The sequence below is a fragment of the Bidens hawaiensis genome, unplaced genomic scaffold (assembly GCF_021521415.1).
Source record: "Bidens hawaiensis isolate Kalapana, Puna unplaced genomic scaffold, B.hawaiensis_p1.1 tig00032442_1, whole genome shotgun sequence".
Taxonomy (NCBI): domain Eukaryota; kingdom Viridiplantae; phylum Streptophyta; class Magnoliopsida; order Asterales; family Asteraceae; genus Bidens; species Bidens hawaiensis.
In genome coordinates this window covers 26597-50238 of record NW_027495526.1, presented here as the reverse complement: position 1 = coordinate 50238, position 23642 = coordinate 26597, and the positions used below count along the sequence as shown (strand labels likewise).

General features: G+C 37.0%; 1 protein-coding gene across 1 annotated transcript; it reads right to left on the bottom strand.

Moving 5' to 3' along the window:
• Window positions 1-3731: 3731 nt before the first annotated feature.
• Window positions 3732-12973, bottom strand: LOC143583512 (protein PAT1 homolog 1-like). The gene is made up of 5 exons (XM_077065801.1): window positions 12894-12973; window positions 12332-12477; window positions 6265-6321; window positions 6032-6107; window positions 3732-5924 (listed from the first exon to the last, which is right to left on the bottom strand). The coding sequence occupies exons 1-5, from the start codon at window positions 12946-12948 to the stop codon at window positions 3964-3966; spliced, it is 2295 nt and encodes a 764-aa protein (XP_076921916.1). The 5' UTR covers window positions 12949-12973; the 3' UTR covers window positions 3732-3963.
• Window positions 12974-23642: the final 10669 nt, after the last annotated feature.

Below are 23642 nucleotides of genomic sequence, written 5' to 3'. Positions count from 1 at the left end.
CAAGTAACTATAAGACAGGTGCGAGTACAGTGTTAAGGCAAAACCCTTCACATACTTAGCACCTGCAAGGAATTGAAGCCAAGAATACCTCGGCAACCAAGTAACCATAAGACGGGTGCGAGTACAGTGTCAAGGCAAAACCCTTCACATACTAAGCACCCGCAGGGAATTGAAGCCAGGAATACCTTGGAAGTAACTATAAGACGAGTGCGGGTACAGTGTCAAGGCGAAACCCTTCACATACCTAGCACTCCGCAGGGAATTGAAACCAAGAAGGATCTTTCGGGCCATGCTTGCGGAAACTGGAATAACATCCCCGCATAGCGGGAACGTTGAGAACTAGATTGTTTGAAGCTCCAAGATGGAATTGGTTGTTTAAACATAATTGATCACTATGTTCAAAACTACCAAAACCTCATGGAGAATCTACACAAGTGGAACTCAACGCTCCTGACTTGCGAGGAGGTCACAGACCTACCCGCATCATACCCAAAGATCAAGCAGGAAAGTCGGGAATTTCTGCACGTGACATTAGGACTTCCGTGGGAAGAATCCCCATGGAAAACCTTAAAACTATAACCCTTTTCAAAACGCTTTGCTTAAGTCCAAAAGTTCACCTCACTTATTAACAATTCATGAGAAGAACATTGGACTGGGGGGACTTGAAGAGGTAGGTCCCAGCAGAGCCCAGTTGGACCCGCAAGACTCACCTCAAACAGGGAGGTCTGCGCAAAGGCTAAACTCGCAACCCCTTGAAGAGGGACGTCTGCGCAGAAACCAACTGAGCCCGCAGGACCCACCATGCTCAGAGACGTGACGTCCTTACGCGCAGTACGCAAGCTGTTCCCGCAGGAAAAGCCTCCCAATGGTGAAGTACTCCGCATGTTCCCGCAGCTGCGGATACAAGCCATCAGGGAAGGCTACCTGCATAGCAAGGCTACACGCACAAGGCACTTAACTCTTAAATAATTCAGTAATGTCACCTGAAGAAGGAGTAAGCAAGCCGGGAACACTCCCGCACAAAGCCGGGAACACTCCCGCACAAATGAGCCAGTCCGTACGATACTGGAGGATCTTTTGTACTGTACCTGACGAGGTATGGACAAAAGATCTGACCAAAGATACGACAGCTCACTGACAACAGTATGACGAGCAGCACGCTCTTGTACTGTATGTCACTATCAGCCGCTGCCTACTCACCAACCTGTCGGAGGACGTGCATAGCCTGCAGTTGATGGAACAGGAATAGTACACAGCCGGCCTGGTCATTATCAGCCGCTGCCTACCCACCAACCACCAGCATGGCATGTGCGTAGCCCACAGTTGGCAGAACAGGAACACTATTCAGCCGGCTGTACCTGCTTGGAAACCTACCTTCGGCTATAAATACTCCAACACCTTGGAATGGTATCATCTTATCTCATATTTCATATCTTGATATATTACCTGATATCTGCTCTAGTCATTCTCTTAATATACACTTATATTCAAGAGCAATCTAGTCTGATTCTCACGCCGGAGGGTGGTCACAAGGAGGTACCCCCCCCCCCCTTCTCAGTGACGAGCTCACGGTATCTGTTTTGCAGGTTATCAGAAGAACCATCTTCGCCGGATCTAACCCCTCGTGGGAAACATCTATTTAACCCCCAGATTATCCGTAATCTGCCCAGGGTCGATTAGTGTTTCTTCAAATACGGGGCAACCACATTGTTGATCAGACGAGCAAATGGATTTTTTTCCGCAAGCCATAGGATAATCACACACTCCTAAATAATCATCCGTAAGAAGATCAGATACCACTGTCCACCTATCGGATTTCCATTCAAACACTTTCTGTTAGAAAAAGAAAGAAAAACACAATATTATATGGTCATGGTCAACATCTTTTCCTTTTAAAAGATTGTGAAATTAGAAGTACAAGACCGTTGGAGCAAATCAAGTGGATCTCATCATTTTATTATTTATATTGTATTTCCTTGAATAGGATTGTTCTTTTTCTATTTATAGTGTATTACCTTCTCCATTGTAAAAATAAGAAACACAGATTAGTGTAGCAATAATATTCTTCAATTCCACTTTCTAAGACTTTCAAATACCCATCTGGCATCAGTTTCATATACTGAGCTTTAGGTATGAAAGTCGCATCATTTGTATGATCACTTGGCTCGGAAGAATAAAGGAGTGGTGAAAACCCCCCACTCAAGAACCTAAGGTATATTCGTCCTTTATTTGTAGTGTTACCAGTATCAGTTAGGTTCATGCCAACAATTTATTTTCCTGAAGTGTTGGTGGTCCAAACTATGCTTCCGTCTCCGTCCGATCAAGTCTCCTGCTTTAGTGAAATTCAGTATCGCATTATTCCCGACAGGATGGTCTCTGTTAGCTGACCATACCATCTCAGATTTTTGAAACTCATAGGTTCCAGAAATGTTTATGGAAAAGAGGTAAGAGGTGCAATCTTTTCCTTCACAAGAGAAGCCGCAGGCGAATACAGTTGCATCGGTGTGTGTAATAAGCATAGGATGGACACTTGAGTAACGGTCCATCCAATTAGTGGAAAGATTTGTTGTTTTTAAAGACTGAACCAGACTCACAGTGAGAATTAACAAAATGGCATTAAAGAAACTAGATATCCTCATGATTGATGAACTGTGAAGAAGCAAGCCATGGTTCTAAACTCCTAATGACCCAATATGTTACAAGTCAATGCTATATTATTTATCTTGTTAAGAGCCAAACTTGCCATGTTGGACCCACAAGTAGTTGGAGGCTTGGAGCCAGGACTTTCTAATCAAAAGGTGTTAATTTTTCAAAGCATCTATAAAAAAAAATATTTCAAATAGTAAGTTTATAATGATAAATTTCAATAGTAATATTTTCAAATAATTTATCTTTAATTAAAGTTTCACAAACCTGTGTAGGCCATGTGTAGTGGAGGGGCTACAAAATGGGAAGGATTTTTAACACGTGGCCAAGGGGGACGATATGTAGCCCAAGAGGGCGGTGTTGTAGCCCACAAATCGCCTCGCCCTCCAACACTTGATCGTCACATTAACATGTCCATCACACAACACAGCAACAAATACATCCCCACCCCCCCCCCCCGGCCCCTCTTATCGCTCGGGGGGTTGGGGGAGGGTGTTCTCACCCATGTCACCCCATTTGGCGCCCACCACACCTAACCTTAATGATCTCAAAATTTATAATATGGTAAAAACGTCAATTAAAAAAAAGTAACAAAATATTTAAGTAAATAAGTAGACATTTAAGGGGTGTTTGGGATTCCTTATTTTTACCTCCTTATAACTTATATGGAGAAGTTATATGTTACAAATGTGTAACTTATCAACATTTCCTCTCATATAATAAGAAAACAAACTCTTTTTTTTAACTTATAAAAAGTTGTAAGTTATAAGAAGGTATAAATTAGGAATCCCAAACACCCCCTTAAATAAAACTATAATCAAGTTTGCCAATACTGTTATGCTTTTGGACCCTTACCAGCTCAAAAGCGGTTAACTTGTTTTATGCGGCCCACAGACCAGTCCATATACTACATAACCAGGTTATAACGGGCGGGTCCGGTTATTTTATCCGGGCTTTTCTGGTTGGCCTATTTTGTATTTGGTTGGGATTACCGATACCCGTCCTATTAACATCCACATTTATTACTAAAACAAAAGCATAAAAGGGAATTAAGAAAAAGAAAAAAAAATTAACAAGACAGAAGCAATGGTGTAAACTAAATCCATACAAACTTGCAGAAACTGTACATACAAACTTGAACCCATTTCCCCCACCAAATACCAACAGCCCCACACGACTGAACCTAATGGGAAACAAGCGCCCGTTCACACAGTATTTATAACCTAACGTTTATAAACCATCCATGAACAAACTTCAGCCACAATAGGCCACAAAAACCACCTTCACCTGACAGATGAGAAGATAGATTTATCTGAATCATCCTCTTACTGATTCAGGAGCAACCTGACCACCACCACCTTTATGACCACTGAATCCACCAACATGCATTGACCTTTTAGAAAAGTCAACCAACATCTTCCTCTGATTATCATCTGTATGAGGCAGACTAGCCCTGAGAAGCTCCACAGGCATCTCTCGACTGATCGCCTTTGCAGCTTCCGATAACACAATCTCTGTGCTCGGTGACACCTGTGCATACATAGCTTGTACCAAACTATCATATTTACTTAAACAATATTTAGTCAAAAGTCCGAAAAACGCATCAAACGAAGCCTGCCAAAGTGTTGGATTTTGCAAGCTGGAATTCGCACTACTTAACAACTGAGTAGCTCGTTCTAGAACCGATTTTAAAATAACCGTAGCACCATCGCCAGCTGGACTGCCAAGCGGGCGAAGTGGCGGTTGTTCTGAAGAACACACCACAGCAGCAAGACACGCACTTAATGAATTAAGATCCATTGCACTTACACATGTTTTCACTATCTTTGCTAGTGAAGTAACGGTTTCAGAGGCTTCATGTTCAGACGGAAGTCCACCAAATAAAAATCTAAGGTGGCGAAAGATCGTCATGCATACTATTCGTGCCAGCTCACTGCTCGGCGACAGAAGTTGAAGATATTTAGAAATAAGTTTCCGACCCTTGGGAAGAGATACGACCCGTAAGAACACAATATCATCTTTAGGTGCCAGTTTGGAAGACGTTTTTGAAATTACACCAAGAGGGTCCACTAGCTGAAGAGCTGCCGCCAAGCCTTCTAGAAGAATTTGACGCTTCTGTCTTGCCTGAGAACCGCCATCTGGCGGCTGAGTTGACTGCAGAAAACGGTCAATGTCATCTACATCAAGAAGCACAGAAACCCCATCTTCAATCATGATTCTAGCTGCAAGCATCGGTTCTCGTTCCAACGGTTTCTCAGACCTTTTCGATTCAGACCGGTTATCACTCGAACCGGATGGCGGGTCCACTTCAAGAAGCGGTTGTGGCCTTCGAATTAAAGAAAACGAAACTCTTCCATGTGAATCAACGTTAATACGAGGCTGTGAATCTGAACTATTACGGCCCCGTTGGGATGAATCTTTTAAATTGGCCGGATGGAATCGGCTTTTGGAAGAATTCTTGGCAATCCTGGCTTGGTGATAATAATCATTAATATATAGATCGTTGTAATGCGTTGCAGCGTGTTGCACATTAAGAACGGCTTCAATCTCTTCAGACGTCATGTATTTAGATCTAAATTGTACCCGACATTTATTATCATTCTTCTGACTGCTGTTATCAGAGCCTTGACGGGAAATACGCGACCCGTGTTTACTCTTTTGTTTACTTCTATGATCACGAGTATCGGGCGACCGGAATTTGTTTAAATGTAACGGGTGAGAGGGAAGGGTGTCGTATAAGTATGGCTGAAGTGCAAACGGGCTCAAGCGTAGAGAATTTGGTGACATCAAATGTGGCGATAAGAGCCCATTTTGAAGCATCAAATTAGGATCCACATGTAACATGTTGTTAGCCCATTGGCTTTGGGCTTGAGTGTATTGGGCTAAGCCCGGATGCCCCAGTTGAGTTCTGTTTCCACTAAAACGAGATGAAAGAGGGAGCCCACTTAAAGGTGAAAGATTTGTTTCTGGGAAGGGGATCTGGGGACTACCGATGCCAGATGAACGGTTTAGATTTGAATGCTGGCGTGGTGAAGGGAGACTGTTGTGGCTACCGGGTGAGAATGAAGGCAAAGATGATGTGGGTGCCAGTGCTGGCTCTGTAAAAAACTGGTGTTTTTCATGAGGGTAAGATGATGCTCGGTACAATGGTTTAGGATCTGAGAGATGTGATTGTGAAGACCATCGTCCGCTGACGTGGCTGCTTTCTGTGTCAGAGATATGTTGATCTAACCACTCAGGTAATTCTCTATCTTGTACCCAGTCAGATGCAGCTGAACCTAAAAAAAGGTGATTAATAAACTATGTGATATATATGAAGCTTAAAAAACAAGTTTTTTTATAACACATATGATGAGAGAACAAAAATGGTTAGATGTGTACTCACTTTCTCTTGAAATAGATCCTGACCCTCGATCACCAATAACTCCAGGATGTCTAGGCCCACTAACTGTTCTGTTTATCTGTAAATCAAACATTTGTACCAAACAATCAGTTAAAACATACACACGTGCATACAGAAAGAGTTTTGAATGAAACTGGTAAGGTAAATATTAATAAAAATCAACGTCTCCGTTAAAAGTTACTGCAAACAGTTATCGTGTGTAGAAGGAAGCTGACCTTTGAAAAAATAGTTGACAAATCATCTAAATCTGACAGAGAGCCTACATCTGGTTCCTGTAGAAAAAGAAAAGTAAATTATATAACATGTCATAGTTTAGATGTTTATTAAGCGTCCAGAAAATAAACAGGTGATCAAGTAAAACATCAATTGACACTATTTGATGTTTAATATCACATCCCAAGCATCAATGAACAATATTTATACCATTAAATGTGACTTGTTAGTTCCCTGAACTACGAAAAATCCAGTTTCATCTCAAAGAATGCATGTGCCAAGTTATTAGCAAGGTGAAGCGTAATATGGGATCATTTTGTTATGTTGTGGTCTCCGATCCATCATGGGTCTGGTCCGGTTTAGACGAATAGACAGAATTAGGAGATTAAGCTGTTTGAGTTTTGGCCAAGCCCAAAAGCTCTAATCAGGCCCAGTTTAGTTAAAGGGTTAAACCCTAATTGTCTAGTCTATATATTCTCTCCTGTACTTGTAAGTTGGTATCACTCAATAATAAGAAAACCCTAGTTATCGACAGTGGACGTAGGTCATACATCGTGACCGAACCACTTAAATCCTTGTGTCTCTTTCGTTTATTCTTTCGGTTTTACTATTGTATTCGTGTTTGTGTGACTCCGAACCTAACAATTGGCATCAGAGCCTGGTTCTCAATTATACACACAGTTCCGCCGCCGCTGCTCCGCTGCCGCTGCTACAGTACCGCCGCCGCTACGGTACCGCGCCGCTGCTACAGTTCCGCCGCCGCTGATTAGGGTTCCGCAGCTGCTGGTTCGTTTTTTTCTGATCAGTTTCCAGTCCTTTTATTCCTTGGGTAGTTTGGTTGTTTGCTGAAATCAAAACTCAGTTTGGATAATGGCTGAGGACGGAAAGATCAAGATTGAGAAGTTTGATGGTCAGGATTTTGGATGGTGGAAAATGCAAATTGAGGATTTGCTATGTCAGAAAGACTTAATGGAAGCACTAGAAGAGAGGAAACCGGAAAGTATGAAAGATGATGAGTGGAAGGTACTTGACAGAAAAGCCATAGCTGTTATTAGACTCTCACTAGCTAAGAATGTGGCATTCAATATTGTAAATGAAACTACCACGTATGGTCTTATGAAAGCCTTGTCAAATATGTATGAAAAGCCTTCTGCATCAAACAAGGTATTTCTGATTAGACAGCTAGTTAACACCAGAATGAAGGAAGGGGCATCTGTTACCTCTCATGTTAATGACTTCAACACTATTATTTCTCGTTTGTCTTCTGTTGATATCAAGTTTGATGATGAAGTTCAAGCGTTACTCTTGTTATCCTCGTTACCCGAAAGTTGGTCAGGGACTGTTACTGCAGTTAGTAGTTCTTCTGGGAATACTAAGCTTACTTTTGAAGGAGTCCGGGATTTGATTTTAGGGGAGGACATAAGAAGAAGGAATTCTGGTGAGACATCTAGTTCTATATTGAGCACCGAAGGGAAAGGTAGGAGAAGAGAGAAAGGTAATGGCAGGGGTAGGTCAAAGTCTAGAAGAAGAAGTCAGTCAAAACCCAGAAAAGACATTGAGTGTTGGAATTGCAAAGAAATGGGGCATTTCAGAAACCAATGCCCTAACCCCTCAATTTCAAAAGAAAAGAAAGAATCTAAGAAGGAAGTTAATCTGGCCACCGGTTCAGATGATTCAGAAGGTTCAGAAGAGACTCTTATCTGCTGTGTTGAAGAATCAACAGATTCATGGATTATGGATTCTGGTGCATCTTTTCATGCCACTTATAGCACGAAGAAGATGAAGAATCTCCGAACAGGTAATTTTGGTAAAGTTCGTTTGGCTAATAATCATGCTGTTGATATCACGGGGATGGGGGATATTGAACTAAAACTTCATTGGGCACCTCATGGACTCTAAAGGATGTTCGGGTCGTTCCTAGCCTTAGAAGAAAGCTAATTTCTGTTGGGCAGTTAGATGACCAAGGATATGATGTTATGTTTGGTGGGGGTCAATGGAAAGTTGTGAAAGGGAATCTTGTGATCGCCAGAGGTAAAAAAAAGGGCACTTTATACATGGTTGAAATTCCAGCTGATGGGGTAAATGCAGTGACCAATGGACCGAGTCAGTCTAGTTTGTGGCACCAACGACTCGGTCACATGAGTGAAAAAGGGATGAAAATGCTCGTTGCTAGAGGAAAAATTCCAGAACTGAAGAAGGTTGAATCTGAATTTTGTGAACCATGTGTTTTCGGTAAAAAGAAGAAAGTATCTTTTGTGAAGACCGGAAAACAACCGAAAGCTCAGAAATTGGAGCTTATTCACTCTGATGTCTATGGACCAACTTCAGTCTCTTCTTTGGGAGGATCGCTCTATTATGTCACCTTCATTGATGATTCGACACGCAAGGTATGGGTTTACTTTCTTAAAAATAAATCTGATGTTTTTGATACTTTTAAGAAATGGAAAACTGCTATTGAATTGGAAACTGATTTGAAGGTGAAATGCTTGAAGTCGGATAACGGTGGTGAATACGTTAGCAAAGAATTCCGTGATTATTGTGAAGAGTACGGTATTCGGATGATCTTTACAGTCCCTGGCACTCCTCAACAAAATGGAGTGGCAGAACGAATGAACAGGACGTTAAATGAAAGGGCAAGAAGTATGAGACTTAATGCCGGGCTTCCAAAGACGTTCTGGGCAGATGCAGTTAACACTGCAGCTTATTTAATTAACCGGGGATTGTCAGTACCGCTGGGTTTCAAGACACCAGAAGAAGAGTGGAAAGGTAAAGCTGCAGATTATAAGCATTTGAAAGTCTTTGGGTGTAGCGCTTATGATCTAGTGAAAAATGACAAACTTGATGCTAAAGCTAAAAAATATGTTTTCATTGGATATGGGTCAAACGAAATGGGCTACAGGCTTTGGGATTTAGAAAGCAGAAAAGTAGTCAGAAGCAAGCATGCAACTTTTAATGAGGCTAAGTTATACAAAGATAGAAACACTTCAAAATCAAGGGTTCAGAAAGAGCTGGTTGAATATGAAATTGATGCTCAGAAAAAGACAGTTGAGTCAGCTACCGAACCCGAGACAGAAACTGAAGAAACCACAGTTCCTGAATTTGAAGATGATGATATTGGTGGAAATGAAGAGTCAGAGGGAGTCTCTGACAGTGGGAGTTCAGAGTCTGAGGATGAACAGTCTCCACAAGAACCTGACCCGCCTCAGCACTGGGTTAGGAGGTCCACCAGAGTTTCTAAACAGCCGGTACGTTACAAACCTTCAGTTAATTATCTCCTTTTAACTGAAAATGGTGAGCCAGAGAGTTATTATGAAGCACTTAAGTTGAAAGATTCGCTCCAGTGGGAGCATGCTATGAAGGAGGAGATGAACTCTTTGAGTAAAAACCAGACATGGGTTTTAACCAAGTTTCCACCAGATAAAAGAGTTCTACAGAATAAATGGGTCTATAGAGTCAAGGAAGAACATGATGGGTCTAAACGATACAAAGCTCGTTTAGTGGTCAAGGGTTTCCAGCAAAAGAAGGGAATTGATTATAATGAAATATTCTCTCCAGTTGTGAAGATGACCACCATCAGATTGATCTTAAGTATTGTTGCTGCAGAAAATTTACATCTAGAGCAATTAGATGTTAAGACAGCATTTTTACATGGTGATCTTGACGAGGAGATCTATATGGCACAACCTGAGGGATTTCAGGTTGCCGGGAAAGAAAAATGGGTCTGCAAATTGAAGAAAAGCTTGTATGGTCTGAAGCAGGCACCTAGGCAATGGTACCTAAAGTTTGATGATTTTATGGTGAGAACTGGGTACAAGAAATGCGAGGCCGACCATTGCTGCTACTTAAAGAAGTTTAAAGGCTCGTATATCATTCTACTTCTTTATGTAGATGATATGTTAATTGCAGGATCTGATATGAAGGAGATTCGCAAGTTGAAGAAACAGTTGTCTGATGAATTTGAGATGAAAGATCTTGGTCCAGCCAAACAGATTTTGGGGATGAGTATATCCAGAAAGAAAGATGGCTCCATAACACTATCCCAAGAGAAATACATAGGGAAAGTGTTAGAAAGATTCAGGATGAATGATGAGAAGACTAAACCGAGAAACACACCTTTGGGAAGTCATTTCAAACTTACCAAAGACCAGTCTCCCAGAACAGAGGAAGAAAGAACAGAGATGGCTAAAGTTCGGTATGCATCTGCTGTTGGCAGTCTCATGTACACCATGGTTTGTACACGGCCAGACATTGCTCATGCTGTCGGGGTAGTTAGTCGTTTTATGTCGGATCCGGGAAAGGAACATTGGGAAGCGGTGAAATGGTTACTCAGATACTTAAAGGGTACTTCCAGTTTGGGGTTATGTTTTAAGGGGAAGGATACAATTCTCAGAGGTTATTCAGATGCTGATCTGGGTGGATGTAAGAAGACGTTTAAAAGCACTACTGGTTATGTTTTCACAGTTGGGGGAACAGCAGTATGTTGGATGTCCAGACTTCAGAAAAGTGTTGCTTTATCAACCACTGAGGCAGAATATATGGCAGCAGCCGAAGCAAGTAAAGAATTAGTATGGTTGAGAACTTTTCTTGAAGAGTTGGGAAAGAAACAGGCAGAGTTCTTCTTATATTGTGACAATGAGAGTGCAGTGAAACTTGCAAAGAATCCAGTCTATCATTCGAAGACTAAGCACATCGGGAGGAGATATCACTTTGTCAGAGATTTGATCAGTGATGGTGTTTTCAGTTTGAAAAATATCTCAGGTGCTAAGAATCCAGCAGATATGTTCACCAAGCCGGTGATGCTGGATAAGCTGAAGCTGTGCAGAGCTTCAGCAGGCCTTCAGGAATAATGTTGAGAAGGCGAAGGGTAACTAGGAGGTGCAAAACCAGATGGGTTTTATTTTACATGTACAAGGCAATGCAGGTGAAGACATTTTACGTCTCCAAATGGGAGCAGGTTGAAATGTTTGACGCATCTAAGTGGTGGTTTAGAGAAGATGTCTCGAAGCCCAAGTGGGAGATTGTTATGTTGTGGTCTCCGATCCATCATGGGTCGGGTCCGGTTTAGACGAATAGACAGAATTAGGAGATTAAGCTGTTTGAGTTTTGGCCAAGCCCAAAAGCTCTAATCAGGCCCAGTTTAGTTAAAGGGTTAAACCCTAATTGTTTAGTCTATATATTCTCTCCTGTACTTGTAAGTTGGTATCACTCAATAATAAGAAAACCCTAGTTATCGACAGTGGACGTAGGTCATACATCGTGACCGAACCACTTAAATCCTTGTGTCTCTTTCGTTTATTCTTTCGGTTTTACTATTGTATTCGTGTTTGTGTGTGACTCCGAACCTAACACATTTATCCATCAATAAATGGCGATATGCATTACATGAATCTATAATTTAGGTTTTAGTTTAAACTCAAACTTACATTCAAACTATATTTACCAATCAAGTCATGCTAAGTTGCTAACTAAAAGTTCAGTTCAACTGCGAGCTGCATCCGAATTATAAGTTTATAACTTTAATCACTCAAGCATAACTCCATACCTCGTTGCTTGATTCAATTCAACACACTTATATATAACAACCTTAATTGTACAATAATGGCCATAAAAAAAACTAAAAAGATTTCATCTCTGGCAAACGAAGTGGAGTGTGATATGGAATCATTTATCCATCAATAAATGGTGATACGCATCACACGAATCTATAATTTAGGTTTTAGTTTAGCATCAAATTTAAATTCGAGCTATATTCGCAATATATTCACAATACAAATCAAGTCATGCTAACTTAATTCACGTATCACAACTCTTTGATGATAAAAAATGAGTAAGATAACTAAAAGTTTAGTTCAATATCGAGCTGCATCCAAATTATAATTCTAATCGCTCAATCCGAACTCCATAGTCCATACCTCATCGCTCAATTCAATTCAAGTCATTTACAAATAAAACCCTTGTTAAATGATGTGCATAAAAACTGAAAAGATTTCAGCTGTGACAAACAAATCACAACTTACGACACACAAGCACAATAACCATCAGTAAAGTTTCTAAAAATCCAAACTTTACCTCTTCTCGGTCAAACAAATGGTATTCATCATCAACAATTCCAGTCGAAAGATTACAATCATCTTCTTCCAAACACCCAAACTCAACCTTGTCGGTCGCATGCCGCCCAAAGAAAGCGTATTGCGAAGCATCAAACCGTTTATCATCTGTTCATCAATTCAAAAAGTGTATCAGCCACATAAACCAAATCCCAAAAAAATTAATAATAATAATAATAATAATAATAATAATAATAATAATCACATAAACACTTCTAATTAGCACTATAACTTCTTCCAATTGCACAACAATCAACACAATATCATCAATTTCAATTTCAAACCCTAATAATAATAATAATAATAATAATAATAATAATAATAAATAATAATAATAATAATAACAATAATAATAATAATAATCACACATAAACACAGTTAATTAGCACTAAAACTTCTTCCAATTGCACAACAAACAACACAATTTCATCAATTTCAATTTCAAACCCTAATTCCCAAATTAGAACACACAATCAAACACCAAATCACCAACTACCGACTAATACAATAACCAATCAGCTCACCTAACGAAGAACCTATACTGACACCACTCAGATCATTACTACCAGATCTCTCCATGACGTCACTCAAACCAGCAAAAAAAACTAGGTCGTTTTGGGGGGAATTGATGGGTGAATTAATCAATTGAGAGGTGGAATACTGGAATTGATCAATTGAAGATGCAATTAATTGATTGTGTATGAAGGTGATGATAATAATAATATTATTATTATTATTATTATTATTATTATGTAAGTTTTGTTCCGACTGCATTTATTGCAGTGGTGGAATTGAAGGTCTGGACGCAATCATTTCGTAACCTAACAATATGTATCCCAAAATAAGCAACGTGGCAATATAAAATTTCTAAATTCAATTATTTATTTATTTAAATATAATAATGGTAACTTGTGTGGGGTTGACTAATAATATTATTTTATTTTAATCATAAATCATCTAATTATTCAACTTTATGTTTTTAAAGTGTGTAAAGTACAGTGGTGAGGAAAAAAACAAAATATTCAATTGGAAAAAAAAAACCGATAGTTTCGGTTTTTTATTGTTATTAAACGGTATCTATAGTTTGGTTTTGGTTTTGTATTTAATAAAAACCGGAAAACAAAAAGTCGAATCGAATTTCTAGATTTTTTTATTGTAAGTAATTTATAAGAATTTTATAAATATGAACTCGGATATTTTTTGTTAAATGTATAATTATCAGTTAGTTAATAATTTACAAAATTATTTATACCTAAGTTAATTGTTTTCGGCCAACTTTTTTTCAATCTAAAACTTTCAAGCTTAAATAGCTACTAAATCTAAGCCGAAACTGAATAGTTTCAAAATTCTAAAACCGAAGTTTTAGTTTTTCGTTTGATTTAAGCTAAAAACATACCTAAACTAAACTATACACACCCCTAACTAATTCACGTATTGAAACTATTATTCATGTTTGATTTTATTTGTATTAAACTAGTGTTATACCCGGCTCGTTGCGCCGGCAGGTTGGTAAAACCCGGGAGATGATAAACCCAAATGTGTCGGTCTCGGGCGTTGAGGCGGTAGGTCGACGCAAATTCGGTTGGTTTCAGTTAAGTGTGTTATACTACCGGAACTAAAAACCAAAAATAAAACAAAAACATATGAAAATTTGAGGTGGATCAATTGAGTGACATCAGTCAGTAACACTTGGGCGTTGGGAAGATCCGAGCATTGCCGATCCGGAGTTGAGGTGATGAGTCTACGCAAATTCGGCTTATTTCCGTCGCATTTGTTAAGGTACCAAAATTAAAACAAAATGCAGAGAGTCTACATGAATTCGTTTCGTTTCCGTTATGTTAGCCATGGTACCAGGACTAACACAAAAAAGAACAAAATTTAAGGACCAATACGGTGTCGCTAAGTGGCTCAATCGGCATTTAGTGGCACCAAAGTTTGTAATTGTATATATTTATAACTAGGTTAGTTACCCGTGTGTTACACGAGTTAGAATAAGTAATTTTTTTAAAATAATAACATAATGTGAAATACAAAAAAAAATGTATCACATATATAAAAATATATTATACGGTAAAAAAATTATACAATACGCAATTTGGAAATAAAAAGTTGTTAGAAAATTCAAAATCATAAATTATTTCTTTGTTATTTTCTATATCAAAACTTAGTTGTAAACGGCTACTTTTTTAAACCAACTCGTGGACCAAAATTCATTCTAATATTAAATTGTTTTGACATGAACAATGTTTGATACTTTAACCAGTTAAAGAAACTCACCCGTTTCGTATTGATTACTTATAAAAATCTAATATTAATAATTAATGCAATATATTTTATATTAAACAAATTAATATTTATGATGGTATTAATTCTTTTAAATTAAGATGGAATTATTAAAAATTGAAAATGAAATATTAAAAAGAGAAATGTAATTAATATGAGAGAGAGAAAGAAAAATTTTGTAATAATCAACATAGTGATAACATGTGACATTTATAAAGCTTTATTTATTAAATAGTATAGATTATAATTATAATATTTCTAATCATATTGTATCTAGCTTCTTCTTCCTTTTTTTTTTGTATTGCTGTCGTTTTTTTAATAATATATACAAAGTTAGTTGTGTATAATTATAAAATAATACCTAATTTAAAGTTAAAGTTGTTAACTTTCGTCCCTACTTTACTCCTAATGAACATTTCTTTTGGGAAACTATCATGTTAGCAACATTATGAGCTTGAAAAGTTTCCATAAAGTCTTCTAAATTCTACCTTATCTTGTTTTGTGTGGCCCATTACGTTAGCTTCCTTCATATGTTTCTTTTGAATGACATGTCTACCAACCTTTGGTTTGTATGAATCAAAATGCGTGTTTCTATAACATTTGGACACATTTACGGATTTGCCCATACGAAAGATCATTTTACGGTCATCTTCCTTTCAAATTTTGTATTTTTATGCAAATGGAAACAATTCTCTTTTTTCCATGCTCGTAGTTAGATTGAACTAATCTTATTGATTTGGCTGTGAGTAATGAAAACAATTATATTTATGTAAAACACCTAGAATTAGTTGTGACAAAACAGGCCATGTGAATAATAGATTAAGCGTACGTATATGACTATATAGTAGCATTTATATAGCCATGTGGTTATAACTTATATTAGTCACACAAGTTGTATTTGGTGTAAAAGGAACATCAAGAGGTTCATGTAGTTGAAAGACAACACCTTTGTGACTTTTGCCAAACAAATTACCAATTGTTTTCATCTCTTTCTAGTTGTCAAAGATTATAGAGCACAAAGATGGTGAAACTCTGTTGGAACTTGTTAATGACAATTGTTTGTCTCAATATATTAAGGAGGACAGACGATAAGCAATCAATTTTAGTTTTTTTTTTTACGATTCGTTTTAGGCCTTTAAAAATGATAGGCAACCCCTTACCACAACAGTGAGGACTCCATGAACATGAAGTGAAACAACAATACCGAACCAATGAATTTGATGCATTCCATAATATCCTTCATATTCATGATAATTTAATGGCAAATAAATTATAACAAATGTATCTAGATATCACATGATACGTAATACTCGACACTTACATATACACATGAAAAACTCATCAATCGTCTGTGGTAATTGTTAGGTGAATGATGTTAATTCAAACCTATTTAAGAATTTCAACACACAATTTTAATCTCTAATTAACAATATGTGCGCAATTAGATGTGTGCAGGAAATCGAAAAAACCAACCTGAAACCCAAAAAAAACGAATTAACCGAATAAAAGAAAACCAACGATTTGGTTTTCTATTTTCGTAAAAACCGAAACGAACTTATAAATTTATTTATTTTAATTTTAAGTAATTTATAATTGTTTTTATTGTCTTGACTCCATTCATTTATGTAAAAGTTGAGCATTCTATGTATTTTATTGAAGACTTACTCTTTGTGTTATTATATTCCAAGACTCATTTCAAACATTTATAATCCAATTTGATTTATTCTTTTTTAAACTCATGTTATATGAGTTTTAACTTTTAAGTTATATATCTTTACTTTGTAGATTTATATTGTGTTTTGTTTTTGTTACTTTTAACCTCTCATGATTCACAACACATCCGTATTGTAACATTCTTGATCCATTTTCTTCAACATATGCTTTGATGTCTTTAATCGCTATTATTATCATTTACATGACTTGATGTGATTAATCAAGTGTTTAGGGACATGTACGTGACATATAATTATTATTGATGAACCAATGATATTTGAAGTCAACATTTAGTGGTTTGTCATTATCAAGACCATTATCAAGACCAATATGTAATTAAAGTTTGAACCATCATTTTCACGACAAACATCTAGGCACATACACTTTACAATTCATTAAGGTCATCCGCGATAAGATCCAGAATAGCTGATAAACAAAGTGTTTTGAGTACAAAAACAAGCAACGACTGCATTCTCATGAAAGATCAATTTACCAAGTGTATGCATGAGCAAGAATTCTTTCACGCATTCAGAACAAGGTATGACTTCGTCATGAGTCCTAAACACTTTCGCAACAAACCTTCGGATACATCCCGCCGTCAACCAACGGGCATCTAATGTTTAGCAGGCCACAAGGCACAAACATGTTTCCAATAATTAGCACCTTTATATACGTGCAAATGAATGGAAATTAAAACATTTGAAAATAATAAAAATTGAAAATTAAAATGCATGTGTGGTTTCACGTGAGAATAATAAATAAATCATGGGCTAGAAAAGAATCATATGTAAGAATTTTTGGAATAAAGGAATGAAGGTATAAACTTATAAAATTTAATTAACATAAATATTTTTTTTTCAATTATCCATTTAATATGTTATTTAACTTTTAATATATTGTATGGTTTATAATTTTATGTATTTTTTTTATTTAAAAAACTAAATTATGCTCAATAGTCAATATTAGAGGTGGACAAATAAACCAGTTAACCGATCCGAAAACCGAACCGGTTTGAAACCGATTATGTAGAAACCGGTTTCGAACCGATTGAAACCGTGAGTTTGGAACCGGTTTGTAATTTTCTCCACCAAAACCGGTTCCAAAACGGTTAACCGAACCGAAACATGTCAAAACCAGGAAAAAACCGGCCAAAGCCCGAACCGAAACCGATCGAAAACCGAACCGAAACCATAGTCATTGTTCATGAAACCGGTTTCAACCCGAACCGAAACCGATCATAAACCGATTTTGACTTTTATTGACCAACCCGAACCGGTTTAAGTGTAAAAACCGGTTTATGCACCTCTAGTCAATATGCAATTATGCAAATTTGTCGGCATGAATAAATGCACTTATAGGATCTTAAAAGTTTTGAATCATTTGTTGTGTTTATCCATTCGAGCCGGGGGTCTCACCGGAAGCAGCCTCTCTATCCCTATGGGATAGAGGTAAGACTGTCTACATCTTACCCTCCTCAGACCCTACCATAGCATTGCTATTGGTGGGATATACTGAGTACGATGATGATGATGATGATGATGATGATGATGTTGTGTTTATCCATTATTTCTTGTCTAATGAGCCTCATACCACATTCCATTTAGTATCTTTCAATCACGGAAATACCGATCCATTTAATTTTATTAAATAAAACATTTAGTTTTTTAACTACTAAAAAGTTTCTAAAATTCTAAAAAAGCTAGCTTGTAGCTAGAATAACATAATAACACAAGCACAAGAGAAAATTAAAAGCATATATTAAAATTACACCGGTCATTCACTTCAATAGACACATCTTAGCTCCATTCTTAATCCGAAGAACCGAGCTTGCTTTTAGTTCCTCTACAACCTTGTATAAATGGGTTGTTATCTTTGAAAACTCGATCATTTCTCACCTTGCAAATTAATAAACCTCATCAATGACACCAATATCGTAGATTTTTTTTTGTTGCATATTTTAGACTCGGTTGACAAAGTTGAGTGAACCAAGAACTGACATGGATTGCTTCCAGACCAAACAGACTCATCTAATGCATCTGATAACCTACGAAAACGAACTTAGAAGATCATACACTCATTTAACTCTCTGATTTCATCTTCCTTAGTCGGATTCCTCTTCTAATTCCAATATCCAACAAAGCCAATTTCTTGTTCTCGAACCCCCACAACAACTTTACTACTCTTGTACATTTCTCTAATTAGAATAAGTTTGATAAAACGTTTTTTCTAACATATCCTCACCAAAAACATTGTGTATTCAACGTTTCCAGTTTTACTTTCAAGAGGCTGAAAGAATCGATGTTTAACTTCTTCACTCCAATAGCTAGCATTCTCAAAATATTATTGCACGATCCACTAATTGATTTCCTTACCGGTATGCTCAACCAAATCCTCCTTGGAAAATGTACGTTTTTTATTGTCTGAATTCATAGGCTTGTTGATTTCATTTTGTATCTCAAAAGCCACTATGAAAGCAAAGCCATATATGATGCTCAAATGCTACCAATTCCAACATTCTTCCACAAGCAATCCACATATTTTGTGGATAAAGACATAAAATATATAGGCAAGCTTCCAAGAAGCGCTTTTATAAGTGTGATCCTACTTCCGAATGAATGGGTACTCAGCTTTCCAACTCGATAACTCATATTTAAATTTACTAATGATCGGTTTCCAATTTTGAACCAACTCACCAAGTTCATATTAGATCCAAACCAGGAAGCTTACATAAAAAATACAAAAATGAACCCAGGTATCAATTGAGTATTTGTGCAGTTTATATATTGAAATTGAAAATGTTCAAATCCACATGTTATATAAGGGTATGAGGGCACCATGCATGTACCATAACCGGGTAAGATACACTCCTAGGGTACACCTGCCAACCCTTTCTATTATGGTAGTGGAGTGAAGCTTGTAGTCACCTATTCGGGTATATAAGAGGTTGGAGTGAGAGTGGGTCCTCAATCTTTACTTATCCGATCATTCATTATCTGCATATTTATATATGAAAAAATGATCTTAGGGTATTTAAGAGGAGTGCTACTTGTGATTAGCATGTTTTAGTGTATTGTATGATATAGACATGACATTGCATGATCGGTAGAACTTAAGGTACCATAGTGAAACGCCCCTCTCACTCTCACTAGAAATAGAAGAGAAAAAATGGCGTGTATGCTAAAAGTACGTGTTAAATATCGAGAAGAAAAAAAGATTACAACTATAATTAGTTATCAATAGTTGTAAAGAAGTGAAAAAAAAAAAGAATAATACTTTAATCATATCAAACTTCTTTGTTTATTAACTAAGTCCAGCAAAATTATGGAATTATAATTCTAGTGACACTTCAAGTATTCCATTTACATCCAAAACAATGTGCTTTTCCCTATTTTTATTCTAAAGGTTTGATGTATAACAACTCTAGTACATAATGTTCAATATCTATACTTTATATAATACACCAAACAAGGGCAAATTAAGACACTTGGTTTTAAGAGTTTTACAAGTGTTAATATATAAAGTACATGTGTAATTAGGGGTATACTTGTTTTTTAAACACAAATCACCCAACTTACAAGTTGGCCCCTCATCTTTAACCATATTCTTTTTTTAGTTTCAATTTTAAACCAACTTCTCACCCACGATTTTTAAACGACAATAAGATTTTCATACGTTAATATTTTTGTAAAAATATTGCACCATAAAAACGAGTATTTTATTCTCTTTAATTTGAGTATAATATTGTTATAATTTTTTTCATTAAAAAAGTTAATATGTTGCGTAGGGATGTTCAATGCCGGTTTTGATTGTTTTTAAGTTATAAGCTTGTGAGTCCAACCGTTAGTACCTATCTTTTGTCATCCAAAACCAAAACTAAACCATTAAAAATTGAAGCCAAGCTGTTATTAACGATCCGGTTCTGGTTTGGTTTGGTTTGGTTTAACAGTTTAAGCTTCGATAGTTAAATTTGTTTAAAATGATTATTAATTTAACCGTATCATCAATTCCAACTAAGTCAAAATATGATACTTGAAATGACAAAGGAAGTAAAAAACAACCGACTGAAAGTAAAAAAAACTCAGCGGTGAAACCAAACCGATGACCGGTTCAAGGTTTTAAACCGAACCATGAACACTCATAATTGTTATGTGATTAACAGGGTTCACGTTCAAACACCCGCTGCATCGCGCGGGCACTCGTCTAGTCAATTTAAATACATCATGTCATCCTATTTATTTTTATCTACAAAGCAATATAGATTTTAATCTGTATCAAATATAAGGGTTTGTTGTATGACGTAATGAAATGAACGAATGAATGGAATAGAGAATGGAATAAAATGGACAAATGAATGAAATAAATTATTACCATTTCATTATCTTATTTGGTTACCACATAAGAATGAAATGAATATCACTTTATTATTATTTTATTATTAAATAGTAAACTATACACAAATATTTTTTTGTTAGTTAATGAAACGATAATAACATAATGCAATATGATAATAAAAAAATATAATAATTATTATAATTAAAAAAATAGTTATATAATAATAATAATAATAATAATAATAATAATAATAATAATTGTTGATCATTTCATTTCATTCTTTGAAGGAATGAAAAAATAGCACATGTTACTAAGGAATGAAAAATGTTATATATATGGAAGGATTTTCATTCCTTAGTAATAATTCATTTCATTGATAAAGACAACCAAACATGTTTTATTTTATTCCTTTGGAATAATCCATTCCATTCCGCCTACCATTACTTCATACCAAACGCTACCTAAATGTCTTGTCATTTACCTCATACAATACACTAAAACATGTTAATCATAACATCCCCACCACCAACACCACCTAGCCACCATTGTTGCCACCACCAACACTGCCATCGTTACCGGCATCACCATTGCAGACGTCCACCACCACACTGACACCACCACTGTCACTGCCACCACCGTCGTCGTCGCCACAACCATCACCATCACTGCTACCATCGCCAACACCACCACGTCGCCAACACCACCACCATTGCTTTTTTTTATTTTGATAAAATTTTCTTTATTTTGAGGCAATGGTATTTTTTCATTGTTTTTCATGAATGAGTCTTTAATCCTTTTTATGCCTACCAAACATCATAAAATAATGATTCATTTCATTCTCACATGTTAACCAAACATGATAAATGAATGATAATGATCTATTTTATCATGTTGTTCGTTCCGTTCTCTCTTCATCCAGTTACCTGATACCAATCATACCCACATAACAGGCATGAAATCAAAGACATCTTGTTATTTTAAATCAAAAGACAACTTCCATCAATCGAGGAGATACCATGCGTCATGTAACACCAAATCAACGACAACATCCATCAATTGAAGGGATTTGAGGCACCTTTTAACACCAAATCAGTCCATATAGTTATTCATTTTCTAACAAAACGGTCCATGTATGACCCCTACATACATTTTTAGTCAACTTTAAGAGGCGATTCATAAACCCTTCAATTTTAATAATTGGTGTAGGCCAACATTCAAATGATCAAACAAAAACACAACCACTTATGTTACCTCAAATATCAAATCATCAATTAAAGTCTTTTATTCACAATTCAATTTTAACTTTTACTTTTTAATATACTATATATATTATTATATCAAATAATATAAACATATTAATATGAAAAACACCATGTCTTATGAGATGAGTAGATGACAAGTGAAAGAAAACTCGTGGGTGGGCCAAATAGGGAGCCACCGACAGAGTAGGACCATGAACAGAGATGGTGTACTTGTATGATATGATATATGTCAATGATGTAATAGTACGTAGACTTTGTATCACCAATTAGACTAAGGGGTGTGGGGCTTTAGTGGAGGTTTTAGTGGGGGCAAGAACCAATAATATTATGACGTGTGGCAGAGAGAGAAACTGGATAAGGGGGGAGTTGGAGCCCCTGGTGGAGCCCCTGGCCCCTGGTGTGGAGGGGCTCCAGTAGAGGCTCCAGCGAAAATTTTTTTTTATTTTTTTTATAAATATATTCAAACAACGTATTATTAAAAAAACTCATAAATTATTAAAAAAAACACACATTAATAAAAAAACACATTAATATCTAAAAATAAAATAAAAATTAAAGTACTAAAAAGAAACATTCTTCTTATTCTTCGGCTTGGTCTTCTTCGATCAACCTCTTTCGGATTCGTTCCTTTTGCTTTTCCATTAGCATTTGATCGACCGGATTTAGGTTACTGAAGTCTCTAGTAAGAAAGTCCAAATCTCTCATTCGAGTTTTTTTCCTTTTTGTCATAAGAGACCACCTCCATGGTTTTGTTGAATTTATTGAGGGATTCAACAAGATTGGCGATAGTTACGGCTTCCCCCTCAGCCGGTTTTTTCCCCTTGGCATCCCTTCCCAATGGCCGCCTCCTCGGTGGTGAAGACGTTTCCTCCTCCGCAATGTTTAGGTCGAATCTAACGCGGCAATCCGACCCGGTTGAAGTGCTATACGCTCCAGACGAACTAGTTTTAGTCCGTTTCGGCCCTACTTCCGCATCAAAGTCCGGCGCCACCAGCTCAACCCACTTGGAACACCTTTTTTAACCTGTCCCACAACTTTAAATAGTCCCACGTCTTCACCATCCCATACCTCCGCAAACACTCCTGCTTCCACTCTTCGACCTTGAAATTGTAAACCGCCAAATCATCACTGCCACTTGGTCTCATACGACCGCTGTTCCTGTTGAAAAGATTACTAACCAAGCCGACAAATTTTCTGATTTCGGACCACCGACCCGAAATCATATCGGCGTTCCGCTCTGTACTCCCAACGAGCATGTAGAACGTCTCCCTAACCTTTGTCCAAAAAATCTTTCTCTGTTGGTAGTCAGCTGCACAATGAATAAATAAATTAGATTTCCATTTAACTTTTTTATTTAACTTTTTTATTAAAAATCTTTTTTAAAAACGTTAAAACAATTACCGCAACGCCGATCCTCAGAAATGACTATCCAAGCCCGACACAAGGCTTCCTTCTCATCCGATGACCACAGAGTGGCTTTCCGTTTCGTCCTCGGAGTCGAAGCTGGTCCCGACCCGTCCGTTGCAACTGGTTTTTTCCGGTGGACGCGTCTTTTTGGTCCCGTAGCTTCACCTTGTGATTCTTGTGTCTCCGGAACAACAAAGTTAGGAGACGGTTGTGTGTTAGATGGTTGAAAGCCGGATGATTCTTGCGGCTCCGAATAAAACATCGGTTGGTGCGGTG

Excerpts from the sequence above, each read along its gene's own strand:
- LOC143583512 (XM_077065801.1), bottom strand. The coding sequence starts at position 12,948 with ATGGAGAGATCTGGTAGTAATGATCTGAGTGGTGTCAGTATAGGTTCT. Across the intron at positions 12,478-12,893 it reads CAGTATAGGTTCTTCGTTAG|ATGATAAACGGTTTGATGCT; the intron begins GTGAGCTGATTG and ends ATTGATGAACAG. Across the intron at positions 6,322-12,331 it reads ATTTGTTTGACCGAGAAGAG|GAACCAGATGTAGGCTCTCT; the intron begins GTAAAGTTTGGA and ends CTTTTTCTACAG.